Source organism: Amblyomma americanum, chromosome 7, assembly GCF_052857255.1.
Source record: "Amblyomma americanum isolate KBUSLIRL-KWMA chromosome 7, ASM5285725v1, whole genome shotgun sequence".
Classification (NCBI taxonomy): Eukaryota; Metazoa; Arthropoda; class Arachnida; order Ixodida; family Ixodidae; genus Amblyomma; species Amblyomma americanum.
Window position 1 is genome coordinate 123,329,371 of NC_135503.1, and position 16,122 is coordinate 123,345,492.

General features: G+C 46.5%; 1 protein-coding gene across 2 annotated transcripts in view; it reads right to left on the reverse strand.

Annotated features, from left to right (window-relative positions):
* Positions 1-2,689: 2,689 nt before the first annotated feature.
* Positions 2,690-16,122, reverse strand: part of LOC144097439 (putative thiopurine S-methyltransferase) — a 60,931-nt gene continuing 47,498 nt past the window's right edge. For both annotated transcript variants that reach the window (XM_077630156.1, XM_077630155.1), the window contains 3 exons: positions 9,245-9,336; positions 4,088-4,132; positions 2,690-3,223 (listed from right to left, as the gene is read on the reverse strand). In XM_077630156.1, coding sequence (XP_077486282.1) covers positions 3,114-3,223; positions 4,088-4,132; positions 9,245-9,336 — 247 coding nt within the window. In that variant the 3' untranslated portion in view covers positions 2,690-3,113. The remainder of the gene's footprint in view (positions 3,224-4,087; positions 4,133-9,244; positions 9,337-16,122) is intronic.

Consider the following 16,122-nt stretch of genomic DNA (forward strand, 5'->3'; position numbering starts at 1 on the left):
AAGTGCCTATGCCACCGAGCTTGTAGCATTCCATTCTGCTCTTGCGTTTGCTATTAATAACCCACCTTCTATGCCCGTTCATTTCTACACTGAATCTCTATCTCTGCTTTCTGCTCTGTCTTCAGTCACTTCATTTAACCCGACAATTATTCCCATAAAGAAAGATCTCTATCGTTTGCCTTCTCTTGCCTTATTTCTTTTATTTCATATCCGGGGTCACTCCGGAATTTATGAAAATGAGTTAGCCGACCAGGCTTCTGGTAGTGCTGGGCAATATGGCCATTTACACACTTCTACCCTTTCACGCCTTTGCGTGCGTTCCCGTTTACACCATTCTTCATTTCTTTTATGGCGAGCTTATTGGCAAGAAAATAATGGTGGCACAGAATTATTTAACTGGATCCCCGATACGCTCAATATTCCTTCCAACCGTCTACTTAGGAGTCCTCTTATTACTTTACTCAGTGGGCATGGCCGATTCCCTTTCTGCTTTAAAAAAATTGGCTTATCTCCTTCTTCAATTTGCTCATGCAGTGTTTTGTGCGAAGATGTTAGTCATTACTCCCGGAATTGCTCCCTTACTGCTCCTTTAGTTTCCCGTTTAAAGTCTCTCTGCTCATCTGACATTACACTGTCTACTTACCCCTCTCTTTTGAATATCCCTGTTGCTTGTGCTGTTCTGATTCAAATGGTTCATCTCATCAGCGGCACAATTCCTACACATTCCCGATAAGTACCTTGGTCACTTTCATTTTCCTGCTTAAGCTCTGTACAGAGAAGTGCTCTGTGTTCCTTTGCTAGACAATGATGTACCTCTCTCTGGTCTGACACTGTGTTTGAACCAACTGTGCCTGTGGTTTTATCTGTGCTGACATTTTCTGTGACTTAATCTGTGCTTCTGACTGTCTGTGGTGTCCGGACCAACTGTTCCTGTGACTTTATCTGTGTTGACATCATCTGTGACTTTATCTTTGTTTCTGTCTGTCTGTGGTGTCTGGACCATCTGTGCCTGTTACTGCATCTGTGCTGACATACTCTGTGACGTTATCTGTGCTTCTGCCTGTTCTGCGCCTTTTGGGGTTTTATGTCTTGTTTTCTTTGTTTGTTGTTTATATTTTCCTGCTTTTCTCTTTAAATTCAGCTTTTTCGAGCTTTTAGCTCTTTTTTTTTTATTGGCTTTAAGCCCGGTAAAGCAATGCTGGCCCGGGCTCCCTCTCTCTTTTATTTATGTTTTTTTCTCAGCGGACCAATAAAAGGGTAGTGGATCAAAAAGTAGAACGAGAGGATATTGGTCAAAATATCGAAGTGGAAACGTTAGAGGAATCCGCTTTGGTCCATTCAAAAATCGCAAATTGAAATGCTAGCAATGACTAAAATCTGTAACGGCGCCTAAAATTTCCATCAGATGCACCAGGTTAAGGCGGCTGATATGCTACATCCCTCATTTTGGATACCCAAAAACTTTGTTGCATCCTAAAATACTGGGAGTTGCTATTTTCGCATTGATGTGACCACTCGCCCTATGCCTATGATCTTAGCGACTGCAGTCTAACTTCATTCGTATGTTAAGCTACGCTTTGAATGGTAAAGTTACTTATTATAATGAATACATACGTCAAGGGTAAGCAATGGAATAACTACAGAGACGTCTCATGAAAGCGCTTAGGGGAAAAAAATCTAAGGTTCCCGCGGAGAAGGACGAAGTTAAAATTATTTAAGATTTATTTCAGCTAAGCTGCGGCTTAGTTTATTGCTTGAAGATTCCTCGCCTGATCCGCAACTTTTCGTAGGTAGAAGATCGCCGCTGTGGGATTATTTTATACTAGCCTTGGTCTTCTTTGTGAAAACTTTCGAAAACACACGCTCTACCTCGGTCATATCGACATGCACGGCTCAGCGTTCGTCAGTTGGCTTTGGTGAGAGGTAAAACGGGACCAATGAAGGGAAGAGCTAACAGAGCATTACATATGAAATCTATAGTCAATACATGCTAATGATTAGCTTCCAACGCTAGTACAAAACACAAAAGAGCATTTTCCAAGGAGCGGAGTTGCACTTCCATTAGAAGGAATTTTGCTGTAAATTAAGCTGGTGATGAAAAAATTCGAGATGGTTGTTTTGAGATATGTCCTTGGGGTAATTTTCGGTGCGACAATGAAAATTGGAAGGCGCTGAACATTTGGAGCGCCTAAAATTGAGCTCCGCATTCTGGGAGTATTTGTAGTCAATCAAAAGGGGACTGAGTACTGAAAATTGCTTTAGTCGCTTTGCTTCAGTGGACAAAACACGGTTCTGTGGGCACTTCGCGATGAATATGTTAGATGTCGGCCATATCTAAGCTTACATATCCTAAAAACAGTGTGGGCGATGGGAAAAAACGAAGGGAAATTAGCACATGCTACGTTTAAGCTCAGAAACGAAGCTCTTTCACCGAATGTTGATTACCTGCCCATTCATTGCGTTTTATTTCGTCGCCTTGTGATAAGCAAGGGCAAAAGATTTTAATGTCTCAGCATTTTCAAGAATTAGACAGAGAAAGCCTATCTTTAAAGCTTACCGTTGAATTCCCATAGCTCTGTAAGCTGTCATATGTGGAGGGCCTTCCGACACCCGCCAGCACTGCGGTGCAGAATAGCCAGCACATCGCGCCTATTGCACTGTCAATGCAACTTTCTGTGCGAATATGTGGCTATTACGCTTGCATGTTAGCAATGGTACCTCAGGAAGAATAAAGATAGGTGTTGAGCGAAACAAAATAAGAACTCCTGCAATGCAAGATTTATATTTTTAATTTCTTTCTTTCTGCTAAGAACATAATTTTGCTGGCACCTCAAAAAGCAGCCATGTGACATAATGAAAGGAAGAACAAGCCTTGTAATTAAACATAATATCTTTCAGGGGCCTGAATTATAAGAAAAATCTAGCAATGATTAGCCAGCTTTCTTTACTCTTATATGCAGACGGTGCTCTATAATAACCGCCTTTAATGCCTTGTTCGGAGAAGATACCAGTTCTAGGCTGTGGTCTTCATTGTAGGGTTTGGAATAGTAAAAATTCTCTTGTTATTGCCGTTTTGGCGCATATCCGCCATGAATAGCGTGAGCAGGTGCCGTTCACGCGCTTAAACACCACAGGCTCGCGGTGACTGGGCCGGCGCCGTACAGAAACGGCGCACTCTGCACCACGTTACTGTCCACAAGAAGTATCTTCGAGGCGACGTCTCCTAAAAAGTGAACAGAAAAACAAATTTTTATTTAGGTTAAAATGGCAGCGCTTTCTCTTAAATCTTAGTCTGTCGGCATTGCGACACTACCTCAGGGGACACCAGGAAAAGGGCGATAGCAAATAACACGGCCTGCAGAGCTGCGTAACCTGCGTTTTCCGACATTTGCAGCCTGCCGAAGGACCGCAAGCTGCAAAAGAGACTGAATCGTGCCCATATTAATCATTGTTCCTGCTTCATGCTAAGAGAGCATGGAGATGACTCAGAAGTGAATATTTGCGCGTGCACAAGGGTGCCACTTCTGTAATAGCAAACTGACTGGAAGCTCATCTACATGCATCAATTTATACTGAGATTGTCAGGCAGCAGAGGGACTGGTCAAGCACGATCTTTAGTGCATATCTAAATATTGCAGTTGATGCCGCGTATTGGTTTTCCTCGATAGGTTGTTGTAGGTGCGAAGGGCTTACACTGATATGTCCGGCGCCAGGAGCAGATTCGGATAAAGAGTAGGCGGCTTCGGGAGATGCGTCTTCGTACACGCCTGTTCGCCAGCTTATTGTGACCATGAAAACAGCTTCAGGAAGCAACTAATTACGGAAAAAACACCGTTTCCGTGTGTTGTGCAAATAGCCAAGTGAGCGTAAACGTTGTCAAAGTCCACAATACCAGTCAGCTGTCAGTTCCTAGCCCTTACGGCTATAAGCCGCAGCGCAACGTGGCAGGTGTTTTTCAGAGCAGAGCTGCTTACACACCAAGTTAATGATTGGTTGGGAAATACAATGGTTTAGATCACACGACGGGGTATTTAACGCTACGCGCTCGTGCTAGAAGATATAGAGACAGAGTGTGGGCGCCAGTTACCGAAGTGTTCCTTAATTGCAGCTTCTCCTGTACTCAGTGGGGCCACTGTAAAGAAGAGGAAACAATTAAGAGCAGTTTTATTCAAGTTGCACTAAACGCTCCTTAAATATACCGGTAAAGGCCAAAGGGAAAGAGAGTAACGGCTAAAAATTTAATGATGTACGCTAACAAAAAGGCTTGCAATTATACTGAAGATAGTGTATCTGGCAAGGAAAATGAAACATGCAACGTTAAGAACGAGGGAAAGAGCGGAATCGGTCAGAGAGCAGGCGCATAATAAAGAAATCTTAGATGAAAGCAGGAAAGTGGAATAGCCATGTTAGTGCGTATAAAAAGGAAAGGACATAAATTATTTGTTTGGATAAAAGAGCAAATTACAGTGAGGGTAAGTGCAGCAGGGGGAGCCAGATACTCTGCTGGGCGGATTAGGTTAGGGAGCTTGCGTCGATGGTGTGGCTGCAGCTGGCAGAGGTCAGGGTTAATGAGAAGTCACACAGAAATTTCCTTCTTATGCACAAAACGTAGCCGCGGTATTCGTGGGGATGGTATGCGCTTTTTCACAACAAATTCAGGAAGCTTCGCTATGAGCCAAAGGTTACGAGAGTCACTTGTGCCATTCACATCTCTTTCTAAGCCACAGTTTGTTCAGCTACTTGCATAGGTGGTGAAAATGTGATCAAAAGGCTGCAGATATCAGCTAACGGCGAAGCAAAATCGGCAATAGCTATATGAGAGCTGTCAACTACTGTATCACGACTTCTGCATATTAACTAGCACATGATATCTGCTATGCAACATGAAATTGGCGACGCGGGGGCATGAAGATTTTGATATTTATATTTGTATAACTTGAAATATCCAAGAATCCGTTGTCACTGTATTTACCTGCGCTAAGATAGGAAACGTGATAGAAAATTTCCCCTCATACGAACTGTTCCTCCATAGAATGCTTCTCTCAGCGAAATGGATGCATAGCTCGAGCTCAAATTTCATACAGAAATTGTATTCGGTAGGAAGAATTGTTTTCTGGTACATTTGTTTAAGGTGCTTGCCATAATCAGTCAAAAAAGGCGGTTATTTGTATCTTCTGCGTCGACAAAGAAACAAAACAAGCCGTTATTTCAGCGATGGAACATGTGGCGAGATCTCGTTTGTCGTCCAGGGAGATTCCACAAAAGGAGGGGAATAGGGGTATTTTGCGGAATTTTCGAATATTTTTCAGCTGCTTTATTTATGATCTCAACAGACTAAATTTGTCCAAAGCTCCACTAATTAGCATGCCTTTAGTTACAAAGCGCCTTCAATTCTCCCGCAGAAAACCTCTCGTTTACCGATTCTACATGGCCTTCAAACGAGATGGCGGCACCGGTGCAATTCCTGGGCTAACAGCCTCCCTCGTCGCCGCGAAAGATCGATCTGTACAGGCAAGTACACCAAAAAAATTCGACCTAAAACAATTCTGCTGACCAAATGCCATTTCTGTGTGAAATTTGCGCTCGAACAAGTCACCAGTTTCGATCCCAGAAGCATTCTACGGTACGCTGCATGCTGTGACCATAGGTAATGTGACCATAGGTGATTAATAAGCGACGACAGAGCGCCGTTTTTTGTAAACACGCCGTGTTTTGTGAACACGCATACTGTGACCATAGGTGAATAATAAGCGACGACAGAGCGCCGTGTTTTGTGAACACGCATAAGTGATATTTCCTAGGTATACATGGAAAGAGGAAAAATAGGCAATTTTAAATGTTGCAGTTTAACTAGACGACCCAAAATATACCGTAATATCTCTAGTCATCACCACCCCCACCGGCTAAAGTTAATGGAAAAAAGGGGTGGGTTATGTCTCGGGGACAAAACAAACAAATTGAGAAAAGCTATAAAATATGCATTTTTCTGCTTGCATCAATTATTGCTTGGCAAAAGATGGACTATATTGTAATCACGGTATGTTATCTTGCTCGCAAGACTCATAAAGGAAGGTTTTATTGTCAGCCAAATACACAGCTTGCGTCGCACGACGGCAGCTCTAGATGAGCACAATTCCAAGTAGCGACTGAGATGAACCTGTGCCCAAGAAGCGATCGCAGCCCCTTTCGAAAGAAAGCGCCTCCGGTTGCAAACAACCGCCACTAGATCCAGCGCCATTATGGAGGTGTCTTCCGGCAATCGAATGGCGACATCTGCATCAGCATTGCATGTCAGGGTAGAAAGATATAGCGACTTAGCTGTGGGCGATGACTTGGTGGTTTCGACATAATGGACATTTTGTCTAAATGAGGGGTGGGCGAGGCCTCGGGGATGGGCAATGGCTCGTGGCATCACGTAGCCTTTGAGGAATGTCGAAGTGGAGGGCTCCGGAATAATTTTTACCACCTAGGGCTGTTTAATGTGCACGGATGTCTCGCAGCACAGAGGTGTTTCCGTATGTCGCCTGAATATCAAGAGTTTAGTTGCGCAGCGGGCGGGATCGAATGCCCGAGCTTCATGTCAGCAACCGAACGCCAACGCCGCTCAGCCACTACAGCGCATTAAAAATTGTTTAAGCACTTTCTTAATATTGCTTTGTTTATGAGCACGACTGAGGATTACCTCGGTTAGTACAGGGTCATATTTATTTATTCTTCTAGAAACCAACAGCCTCAAAATGTAAAAGTGGCAAACAATGCAGAGCAACACATTTGTTATGACAGATCTGTTATGACAGATTTGTTATGACAAAGATTGGAGGAGACACTTAAGCTCCACCTTACGTGTATGACGCGAAAGCATAATGGTTGACTGCCATATAAGCAGTTCATGCTTTACTTTTCATTCATAGATCCCTCGGAGACCTCATACTCCTCTTGGCCAGAGGTGCAGCGGTTAAGCGATGCGCCACTGCCCTGCGATAGCAGCTGCATTCAGCAGTAGCCCAAGTGTAGCCCAGGTTGCTCTTCCCCAAGGACCAATCATTATCCTGACTGCCACCAATCACAGTAGGCACTTTTCTCACAATCCGGTCCGCGGGTTGTGATGACGCCGCAAGGTCACGTGACCTCAGTATCCGCCCCCCCCTCCCCCCTGCCTCCAAGGTTTCCCTGTCTGCTCCACCTGCCGAGTTCTGCTCATGATTTTTCGCTGACAAAACCGACGACAGATTCGATGGGCGGCGGGGCTTTAACGCTATCTGCTTAAGATTGCTGGCGGTCTAGATTGCTAATCCCGAATTATTCAGCGAAAGCACATTGAGCCACAGAAATTTTCGGGAAGGACCAGACCCAATCTAGTGGTGTCTCAAATTGATTCTTAACAAGGGTAAATTTTCAAATTTTAAGGGATGCACCACCCAAAATTTGAGAATGGGCTAAGCCCAATTTGGGGGTGTCTCCGGCCAGTTCAGAACATGGGTGAATTAAATTTTAACATTTTCGGGTGCAAGGAGACCGAACCTTTAGGGATGGACCAAGTCCATTTTGAGGGTTTCCCAGGTCGATCCCGAAAGTGGGTCAAGTTAATTTTGAAATTTTCGGGGGTAGGGCCTCTCAGACACTGGGGCTGGTTCACACCTTTTTTTGGGGCATCCCAAGTTGGTTCTTAAATTTTCAAATTTCTGAAGCTGGGCAGCCAAAATCTTTATGTTAAGCCAAGCTCATTTTGGGGTGTCTGGGGTCATTTTTGAACGTGGGTCAACTTAATTTTAAAATGCTTGCGGAGTGTGCAAACCCCATTTTTGGAGGTGGGCCAATTCCATTTTGAGACTACTTCAAGCCTGTCTTCCATCCAAACACAACCAGATTTACCGCCAATGCTAATAGGCTACGTCATTTCAAGGGTAAATTTCGTGTTCCTAGCCGTGTTTGGGACACGAGTCATGTGTAATACCAAGTGCTGCCATCCTTATCATCATTCAGGATAATCAATAACTGGGCTTTGCTTGATGTCTGACACGTCGTTAAATCAAACAAATTGAACCTCCATATTGAGTCATGTGACCCGCCACGAGGCTGCAGTCATTGCAGGATTTTCGCCGCGAATGGAGCTAAATGTGCTTTCGCACTAAAATGCATTACGGCGAACACTTTCAATCTTTCATAGCCTGTACTATTTGGACGACGCAAGCGTTGGCTTCCAATGCAAGTGTACTGCTAGTTTAATGTCACTGACATGTTGTTTCTCTGACGATGCCACCCAGAATACTGCTATCATGAGCAATACAGATTGTTAAGCAATGGTGAACTTTGGGGTTTAAAATCAAGGAGATCTATGTATAGTTTGCACAGGTATAGAGATCTGCACACAGTCGTGAGCTATGTGTCCTACTTAGTTTGGATATATTTTTACATGTGCCCCGTGAATAGTTGTTTCAAAGTTGTTGCGTTTGAACGCGTCATAATAAGGGAATAGCGTGAAAGGAATAATGCCCATATATATGCGGAATTGGCCATTCTATACTTTATGTTCCTACATTCCTGGGAGCCCTTGTACCACTCCTGGTGCAGTGGTTAAGCAATGCGCCACTGCCATACGACGGCAGGTGCTGGTACTGGTGGGGCTTGTGAGACGCAGGTTCCTCTTCCCGAGCCGCCTCTTTAGGCCAATCATTTACTGCCACGGGACAAGGTGGACAGTTTGCTCTCAATCAGGTGGCAGGCTGTGATGATGACACATGGTCACGTGACATATGTGGCCCACCTGTCACCTAGGTTGCTTTTGGGGGGTTTGTCCTGGTGCTCTCGATCGCGCAGTCAATTAGGCCAACGCCGGCGACGACGCCGGCTTTTCTGTGGCACGGGCTCCTTAATGTTATCACCTTAAAAATGGAGTGATGACGCCGCGCTGGACACTACCTCTGATATTCGACCTGAATGAATGCTGTGTTGTATCTTTCGAATAGTTGATTAGTTCATGTGTAAGCCTCCTTAAGTACATCGATTTAATTACTTAGCAGAATAATTCCCCCTTTCAGGAAGAGGTAGATGCATTAGGCCATGCAACAGCGAACGGATCGCATAGATATCAGTAAAGCCCTTAGTGGCTAACGAGTGGAGGCGTAACCCGTTGGTTCAGTTGTAAATATATCAAAATGTACTACCACATTGCATCCCTAAATTCAAACGGCGAAATTTCTTTCCTGACTGGTTAAACTTCTAAATTATGGCCTCATGAACTCACATGTTTGGGCTGGTAGGGACTCGTCGTAATGAACAGACAACATGCCGTAAGAGAAGTCTGGCGCCAACAGTGACTTCAGCAAGGAAGCATACCTGAAGCAAAAAGGCGGTTTGAGAGAATGTTTAATATTTGTGGGCTTGTTTTACCTACGCTGAATCCTAAGCTTCCAATATACTTGCGGCTTAGCTTACACCATGCCACTAGAACACTGAAGACCTACTGTCATGAGCTTGCGACATACTGATCGCGCATAGTGTAATCAATTCAACACAGACACAAACTTTCATGCGAAGTTCATTGTATGCAGCGCTTTCTCATGGAAGTGCTTCACGCCGCTGAGAAGAAAGCGCGTGGAAAAAGAGCGGTGGGAATGTGCGACAACACAATATTCAGCGACTGAACTCTGTCTTTAGATTTACCTGTCCTTACAATGCGTAGAGAAGTAAGGTGTGTGCAGAAAATGCCTGCCAACTGCGTGAAACAAATCACCAGGCAAGCCTATCTGCTGTCCGCATCCTCCTCTACAGTATGCCTTTTCTCCTCTTACTCAAAGCACGTTTTGCTTGCCTCCGGGCTTGTACGAAGCAGTAGCACAGAAATCTTCCAGACCTCAACGTAGAGTACATAGACAGTCTCCAACGCGTCTTATTCCCAAGATTCGTTGCCATCTGGAGTTATCATCGCAACCTGTTGTCTCTTTCAAATCTCCACCGCAGTCAGCTATTCACAGCGCTTCAGTGACCTCGAGCTTCACGTGGTTAGTCTCTAGCTGGTAATTCGCTTCCTCGCATAGATCACCTTGTAACCACTCTTGACTGCAATTTTTTTAACAAAGAGACAGTCGTAGAGGTTTACTTATTTCGCCGATCTGACACTGACCGACTACAACACCATGAGGAAGCCATAATACGCCGCAAGATTAAATTCAATTCCCTCTAAGCTCGCGTCGATATACAGCTCGAACGCATCCTTAACAAGATTTTTTACATTCTTTGTGCAAGCATTACCAACTGTCTTCCCACCCTCACGAAGAAACGCGATGGCTCATACCACGGCGATTCCCTTACCTAGATCTCTTTACGAACGATATGAATGTCATTCAGTGGAACTTTCGCAATCATGATACCAACCGTATTCCATTACAACAATATATTCTTACTCTACCATTTTTGTCCTACTTATTTTTACTCCATAAATCTCGCTCATCCATCCAATTGCCTGGCGACCATGCGTTTCACTTTAGAACTTCTACCCGCTTCTTTTCTATCCAGGCTCGCCGCGAGCTCCAACTCGACCCCCCCTTCCCCCTCTACATTTCTTTACAAACATCTGCTTTATCTGGTAGCGGTCCTCTCCTGTCTTCTTGACAGACAGACAGACAGAAAAACTTTATTGAGCAAGTGAGTTTTAGACCCTGCTGGGTCCGTGGGCCACTGCGCGGTCCCGCACTGCATCAAGTAGGTCATGCCGGGACATGACGTCGGCAGCCCATGTCACCGCAGCAAGCTGCGATGTCGGGTCTGCAGACTTAAGCAGGACCTCCCAGTCCTCCCAGCTCGAGATGGCGTGCTGTCCCCGCAGGGGAGGATCAGCAGGGCAGCCGAAAAGGATATGGGAGAGTGTGGCAAGGGGGTCACCGCATAGGGAGCATGCAGGGGATGTGCCGCAATAGTGGGATAAAAGCTGAGGGGATGAAAGAGAGCGGGTCTCGAGACGTCTGAAGAGGATCTGTTGGGAGTGCGTAAGAGAGGGGTGGGGAGGAGGGTAAGTCCGACGGTCCAAATGGGGTATTTGCGTGAGCTCTGCAAAGGTGTGCGCCCGCTCCGAGTCTGACCTGAGCCCGGCAAATCAAACCTCGGGCCAATTTATCGGCAGCCTCGTTTCCAGGGTTCCCAGAGTGAGCCGACACCCACTGAAGCTCTACCCTGCGCGGTAAACTTTGGGTAGGGGTTTTCAACAATTGCCAGGCAGGGGCGTGAATCCTGCCCCTCGCAAAGTTGGACAGAGCCGTTTTGGAGTCGCTGAAGATGTATAGAGCGTCCGAATGTGCCAGTGCTAGGGTGATGGCGGTCTCCTCTGCCTCCTCAGGCGTAGAGCCCGAGGGAAGACGGTGAGTTAGGGGGTGAGGTAGGGTTGGATTTTAGGCAACTGGTACCGCTTCATGCGCTGTACATGCGGCCTCTCCCCAAACGGCATGGTAGGCTTGCCCATAATACTTAAGGAGGGCATTAGCACGAGCTACGCGGCGAGGGATGGCTACGTTTCGAGGAAGAGGTTTCACAACGAGAAGTGTATGGATGTGTCGAGGGATGGCTTTAAGGGTTGACTGGTTAGCGGGTATGTTGATGCGAAGGGAAGAGAGTATATGGTGGCCAGTGGCGCTCGTGGCAAGTCTAAGGTACTGTGTCTGAAGGTGCGCGTCAACTAGTTCCTGAATGGTGTTATGCATGCCTAGTGCAAGAAGTTTGGTTGTGCTAGTGCTACGAGGTAGGCTTAGGGCTGCCTTAGTCGCAAGGCGGATCATTGCGTTCACGCGTTCGGTTTCCCTGTGGTTCAATTTGAGATATGGGGTTGCGTATAGAAGGTGGCTAAGCGTAAATGCGTGCACTACTTTCATGTTGTTCGCTTCGTCTAAACCCTTGTTGAGGGAGGACTCTCGGCGTAGAAGGTGCAACACGGATTGCGTGGAGGCCTTCAGTCTTTTAAGGGTATGTTCATTTTGTCCAAAATCCTGCAAGTGGAGGCCAAGGATGCGGAGGGCGGGTGTGATCGGGATAGGGGATCCTTTTAAATTATTTTGATTTTAAATTGACTTCTTGAATCTAGCCTCAGCATAGCTTTTTTTATCATCCACAACCCTCACCCACTCTGAATATTCAAAGGCCTTGGATTAATTCTTTGCCACCTTTCCCGGCGTCACAAAATCCGGCGAATATAAAGAAACCCCGGAGAGCTCATCTTGTGTGTGTTGCTGCCCTCTCCACTTCCCTCGTCGGCGCGGCGCCAATGGGAACATGTCCGCACACGTCGTCCAAATATCGAGAAGGTTGGAGAAAATACTACTCAATACCGATGGAGAAGGCGTATCCTTGAGCGTGCTGAGTGATGCCCTCTCCACTTGGCTCGCGTGCCGGCGGAAGCACAACGCAAGAAAGCACTCGAATATTCTCGTAGCCGGCCTCCACGCCTCACCAACGTAGAGGCACGCCCGGCGCGAGAATGAGAAGGAAATTTGTATAGTTGATACGGTGTGTACGTGCACGCCTGCCTTGGTGCGAAGAACAGACGCGGAGCGCGCCTATATATAAAGGGCGTTGACCTGCGTCAGTCCGCCCGAGCCGCTGTTAAAGCTTCAATGAAGCCCGCCAGCTCGACTCCCGGGTCAACGCCACTCGCCCAGACACGGGCCAGCTAGCCAGCGTGCGCCAAACTGCAGGACGGCTCCGTCCTCGTACTCTGGTCGTCAGACTGTCGCAGTACCAGGGGAACAGATTGTGCGTTTTTTTGTTCGTCTCCCTCTTTCGTTATTGCCCTTTAGGCAGAAAGCTTTTTGTGTATTGTGATCTCTCTACAGTGCTACTTTGCGCTAGTTGTAGCGTAAATAACTTTTGGCGTGGTCCTTAGAGTGATTCTAAGTTCCTCTTTATTGTCTCTTTGTTGTATAATGTTTGTTTGGTTTCTGAGCCTTTGACTCCGAAGCATTCTCTAGGTAGCAACCGGCGAAATATGGAGCACCAAACAACCACCCCCCCCCCCCCAACCTTGTCGCATAAAAGTTGGTTTCTGGCTCAGCTTGCCACACTCAGTCGAGGGCATCTTCTCTGAGACCGAGGCCACTACCCCCACATGCTCTAAGGGTGTCTGGGAATGCACACAAGAAGTGCGCCAAAAAGTGCCATATATAGGCCTCCGCCACACGACGTTTGGTGCTTTTCCAGCGCTGAGAACGGTGACATAGTTGGAAGGAGTTTACGAAGTGGTCGTAAACAAGTGCTAGCAACAGAGCGATATTGTGAGATGCCGCCTTAAGCCGGTTGGATACGGTTCCCTAAGTTGAGATTTGATTAGGCTAGAACAGATGGGACTGCTAAATAGATCTAAGCGATATGGTAATGTTGGGTCATCAGGTGGGTTCGGAAGAAAGCGAGATTGCGGATTGTGTGAACCAGGAAATTGAAAAAAGAGAGAGAGAACGGAAAGAAAACGAGAAGAGGCAAACAGATAAGGCTAGAGAGCCGCCAAGAGAGAAAGAGAAATGGCTCGAGTAGCCACCAAGATAACGCGAGAGGCGCAGAACAAAGCGTAGAGAGGCCGTTATGGTGGTGAGGAAAGTAAAAGTGCCCAAAAGGAGGCGATGAAATTCGAAGTAAAGGCAGAAAGAGAATTTCAGCGAGGGAAACAGTTTCCCCTTCTGAGGGATGATGAGTACAGAAATAAGAGTTAGCTTCAGCTCGTAGCTTTAGGGAAAAAAAGAACAAGACCGGAAGAGTGTCAGGGCCCCGCCGGAATGCCGCCGGCGCACACAGGGTGGTCATTACGCCTCGGACTCCAGCAGCAACTTAGTGAGCAAGACAATCGCGCTTTGTTTCCAGTGTGGAGATAAGGGACAGAAATTAGCGCTGAGCCCAAAATATGACAAGCCATTGCTACAATTATCACATCCCTCTCCCTCATCGTACAACAGCGAGGAGGAAGACGTTAGTGCCGACACTGTAGAGCTGTCGTCCTTGGAGAAGATACAGTGTTATGCACAGTTACGTGCGTCATACCACGGTCTCTAGCAGAGGGATTGCCGGTTATCACCGGAAAAATTAGCCGAAAGTCGGTTTCCGTTCTGAGAAGCACAGGAGGCACCAGTGTTTTCATCAAAAGTGAAGTGGTTATCGATAAAGAACTTGCTGGAGAGATGAGCCCTGTGTATTTCTTGAATGGTTGAGCTCAACTGTCACATGAAGCCGGACTGCATATGAACACTCCGTGCTTCACCTGAGAAGTCACAGTGCTTTTCATGGAGTGCCCGATGTATGACCTCATCCTGGGTAAAATCAAGGGCGCGAGATCGCCGCACCACCTAGAAATATAGGCCAGCGATGTGGTTGACGAGGCCATAACTCCCAATACGGAAGTGAGGTCGCTAGGCGAAAGGTCTGCACTTGAGACGGCGACGGACGCTCTGAACATCGAGTCTAATCTCTTAGCTCCTGGCAAGAACATGTGCATATATAACGAGCCTGATTCTCAGTAACCACAGAAGAGGTTGTAGCTATCTCCACAGGCCAGAGTTTGGTTGTTCAACAGCCAGTTCCTGCTGCTGAGATTGCATAGAGTGAAGAGCAGACTGGAGCGTTGCTTTCCCGGGAGAGTGAAAGTGTAGCTACTACCGAGGTAGCAGGCACTGAGGAAAACAGCATCCTGACGCTTCAGTCAGAGTGTTCCTTTAGGAAGCAGTCAGAAGGCGAAGAAGAAGGTTGTACCACCATCAAGAAGTCTGAGTGTAGCATTTCTGAAAGTTGCAATGCTGACTGCCAGAAAGAGTGGTCAAATGGCAAAGAGTGCGAAAGCTCCGACGTCAGTGAACCTGTGGAGAGCACAACAAGAGATAAACCGGTACCTGTTCCTGGTGCACCCTCGAGCAAAGAGGACGTCTTTCCTGGTGATGGTGAATTTTCAGTGGAAGGAAAGGAGCAGGCAGAGGAAAAGCGCTTTACGAATGCACTGGAAGTGACCAACCGACTGAAGGAATTGAGGAGGAAATATCGGGATGTGAGGAAAATGCTCTGATGACTAGAACGCAATGCTTCGAGAACGGTGCACGACCGAAGGTCCGAAAAAAGAAAAGGACAAAGAAAATTTCGGAAGGAAGAAAGTTCAGCTCATGAAATATGGAAAGGGGCTGAACTATTGACGTTATTGCGAAACCATATCTTAAATGATGCAAGTAAGGAAGAACCGGGTTTTGCACCGAAGAATGCAGGATAAAGTAAAGATAAAAAGAAGCGAAACGCGCACTTCCGATGCAGGAGAAGTCGAGCAGCACACACTGAGGAGAAAGGTCAGGAAGAGACCCGAAGCCAAGAGAACAAAGCGAAAAACAACTGAGTCGGCTGTAAGCGAGCTTCACGAACTTCGCAGAAAAGTGAGAAGAAAGCTCGAATGAAAGAGCGCAGCGTTCAGGAGAAAATCAGTCTGGTGGTGAAGGCGCAACACGAAAAGCGAGTACCAAGAAAGAGGACCCGAGAATTGTAGCCACCTTACACGCACTGGCGTTACTTACTTTCGCTGTGCATGCGCTGGCCTCGTGAACCGAAAGAATCGACGTCTAGATGGGAATTCCGGAAGGAAGTGGAGCGACAACCGCGTTCGGACGAGAAACCTCTGTAGATAGAGGAAAACGAGCAGAACGTTCGATAGGAAGAAGACCTCGAGTCGCACTAAAAAGCGAGCCGCAAGCGTTTCCAAAATCTCGAGAGTTTGCTCCGAGTGCACTCCGTAAGCCGAACGTAGAAGTATAGGAGCAGGTGTACTTTGTGTTTAAGTACTCCCTGTTTGGAATATTGCGTTACTGTGATGTGCCGAATTGTGACGTGTTTCGGATTGCATTTTTTTATTTGCCGATTGTTACCTATCTGGAAACGTCATTACATTGATGTATTCACCTTGGCTTTTGTCACTCGATCTTCTGAGCGCAACATGTGCGCGCAAATTATGTGTTTTTTATAACATTGCTGTGCAATAATCTTAAAGAGAGGAGCAGTGTCACAAAATTTGGCGCATATTAAGAACGACCGGTGTGGCGCGGAAGCAATCTTGCCAGCGTGGGCCATGGAGATTTCTGAACGCTGAAGAAGGAAACCCCGCAGATCGCCTAACCTTGTGTG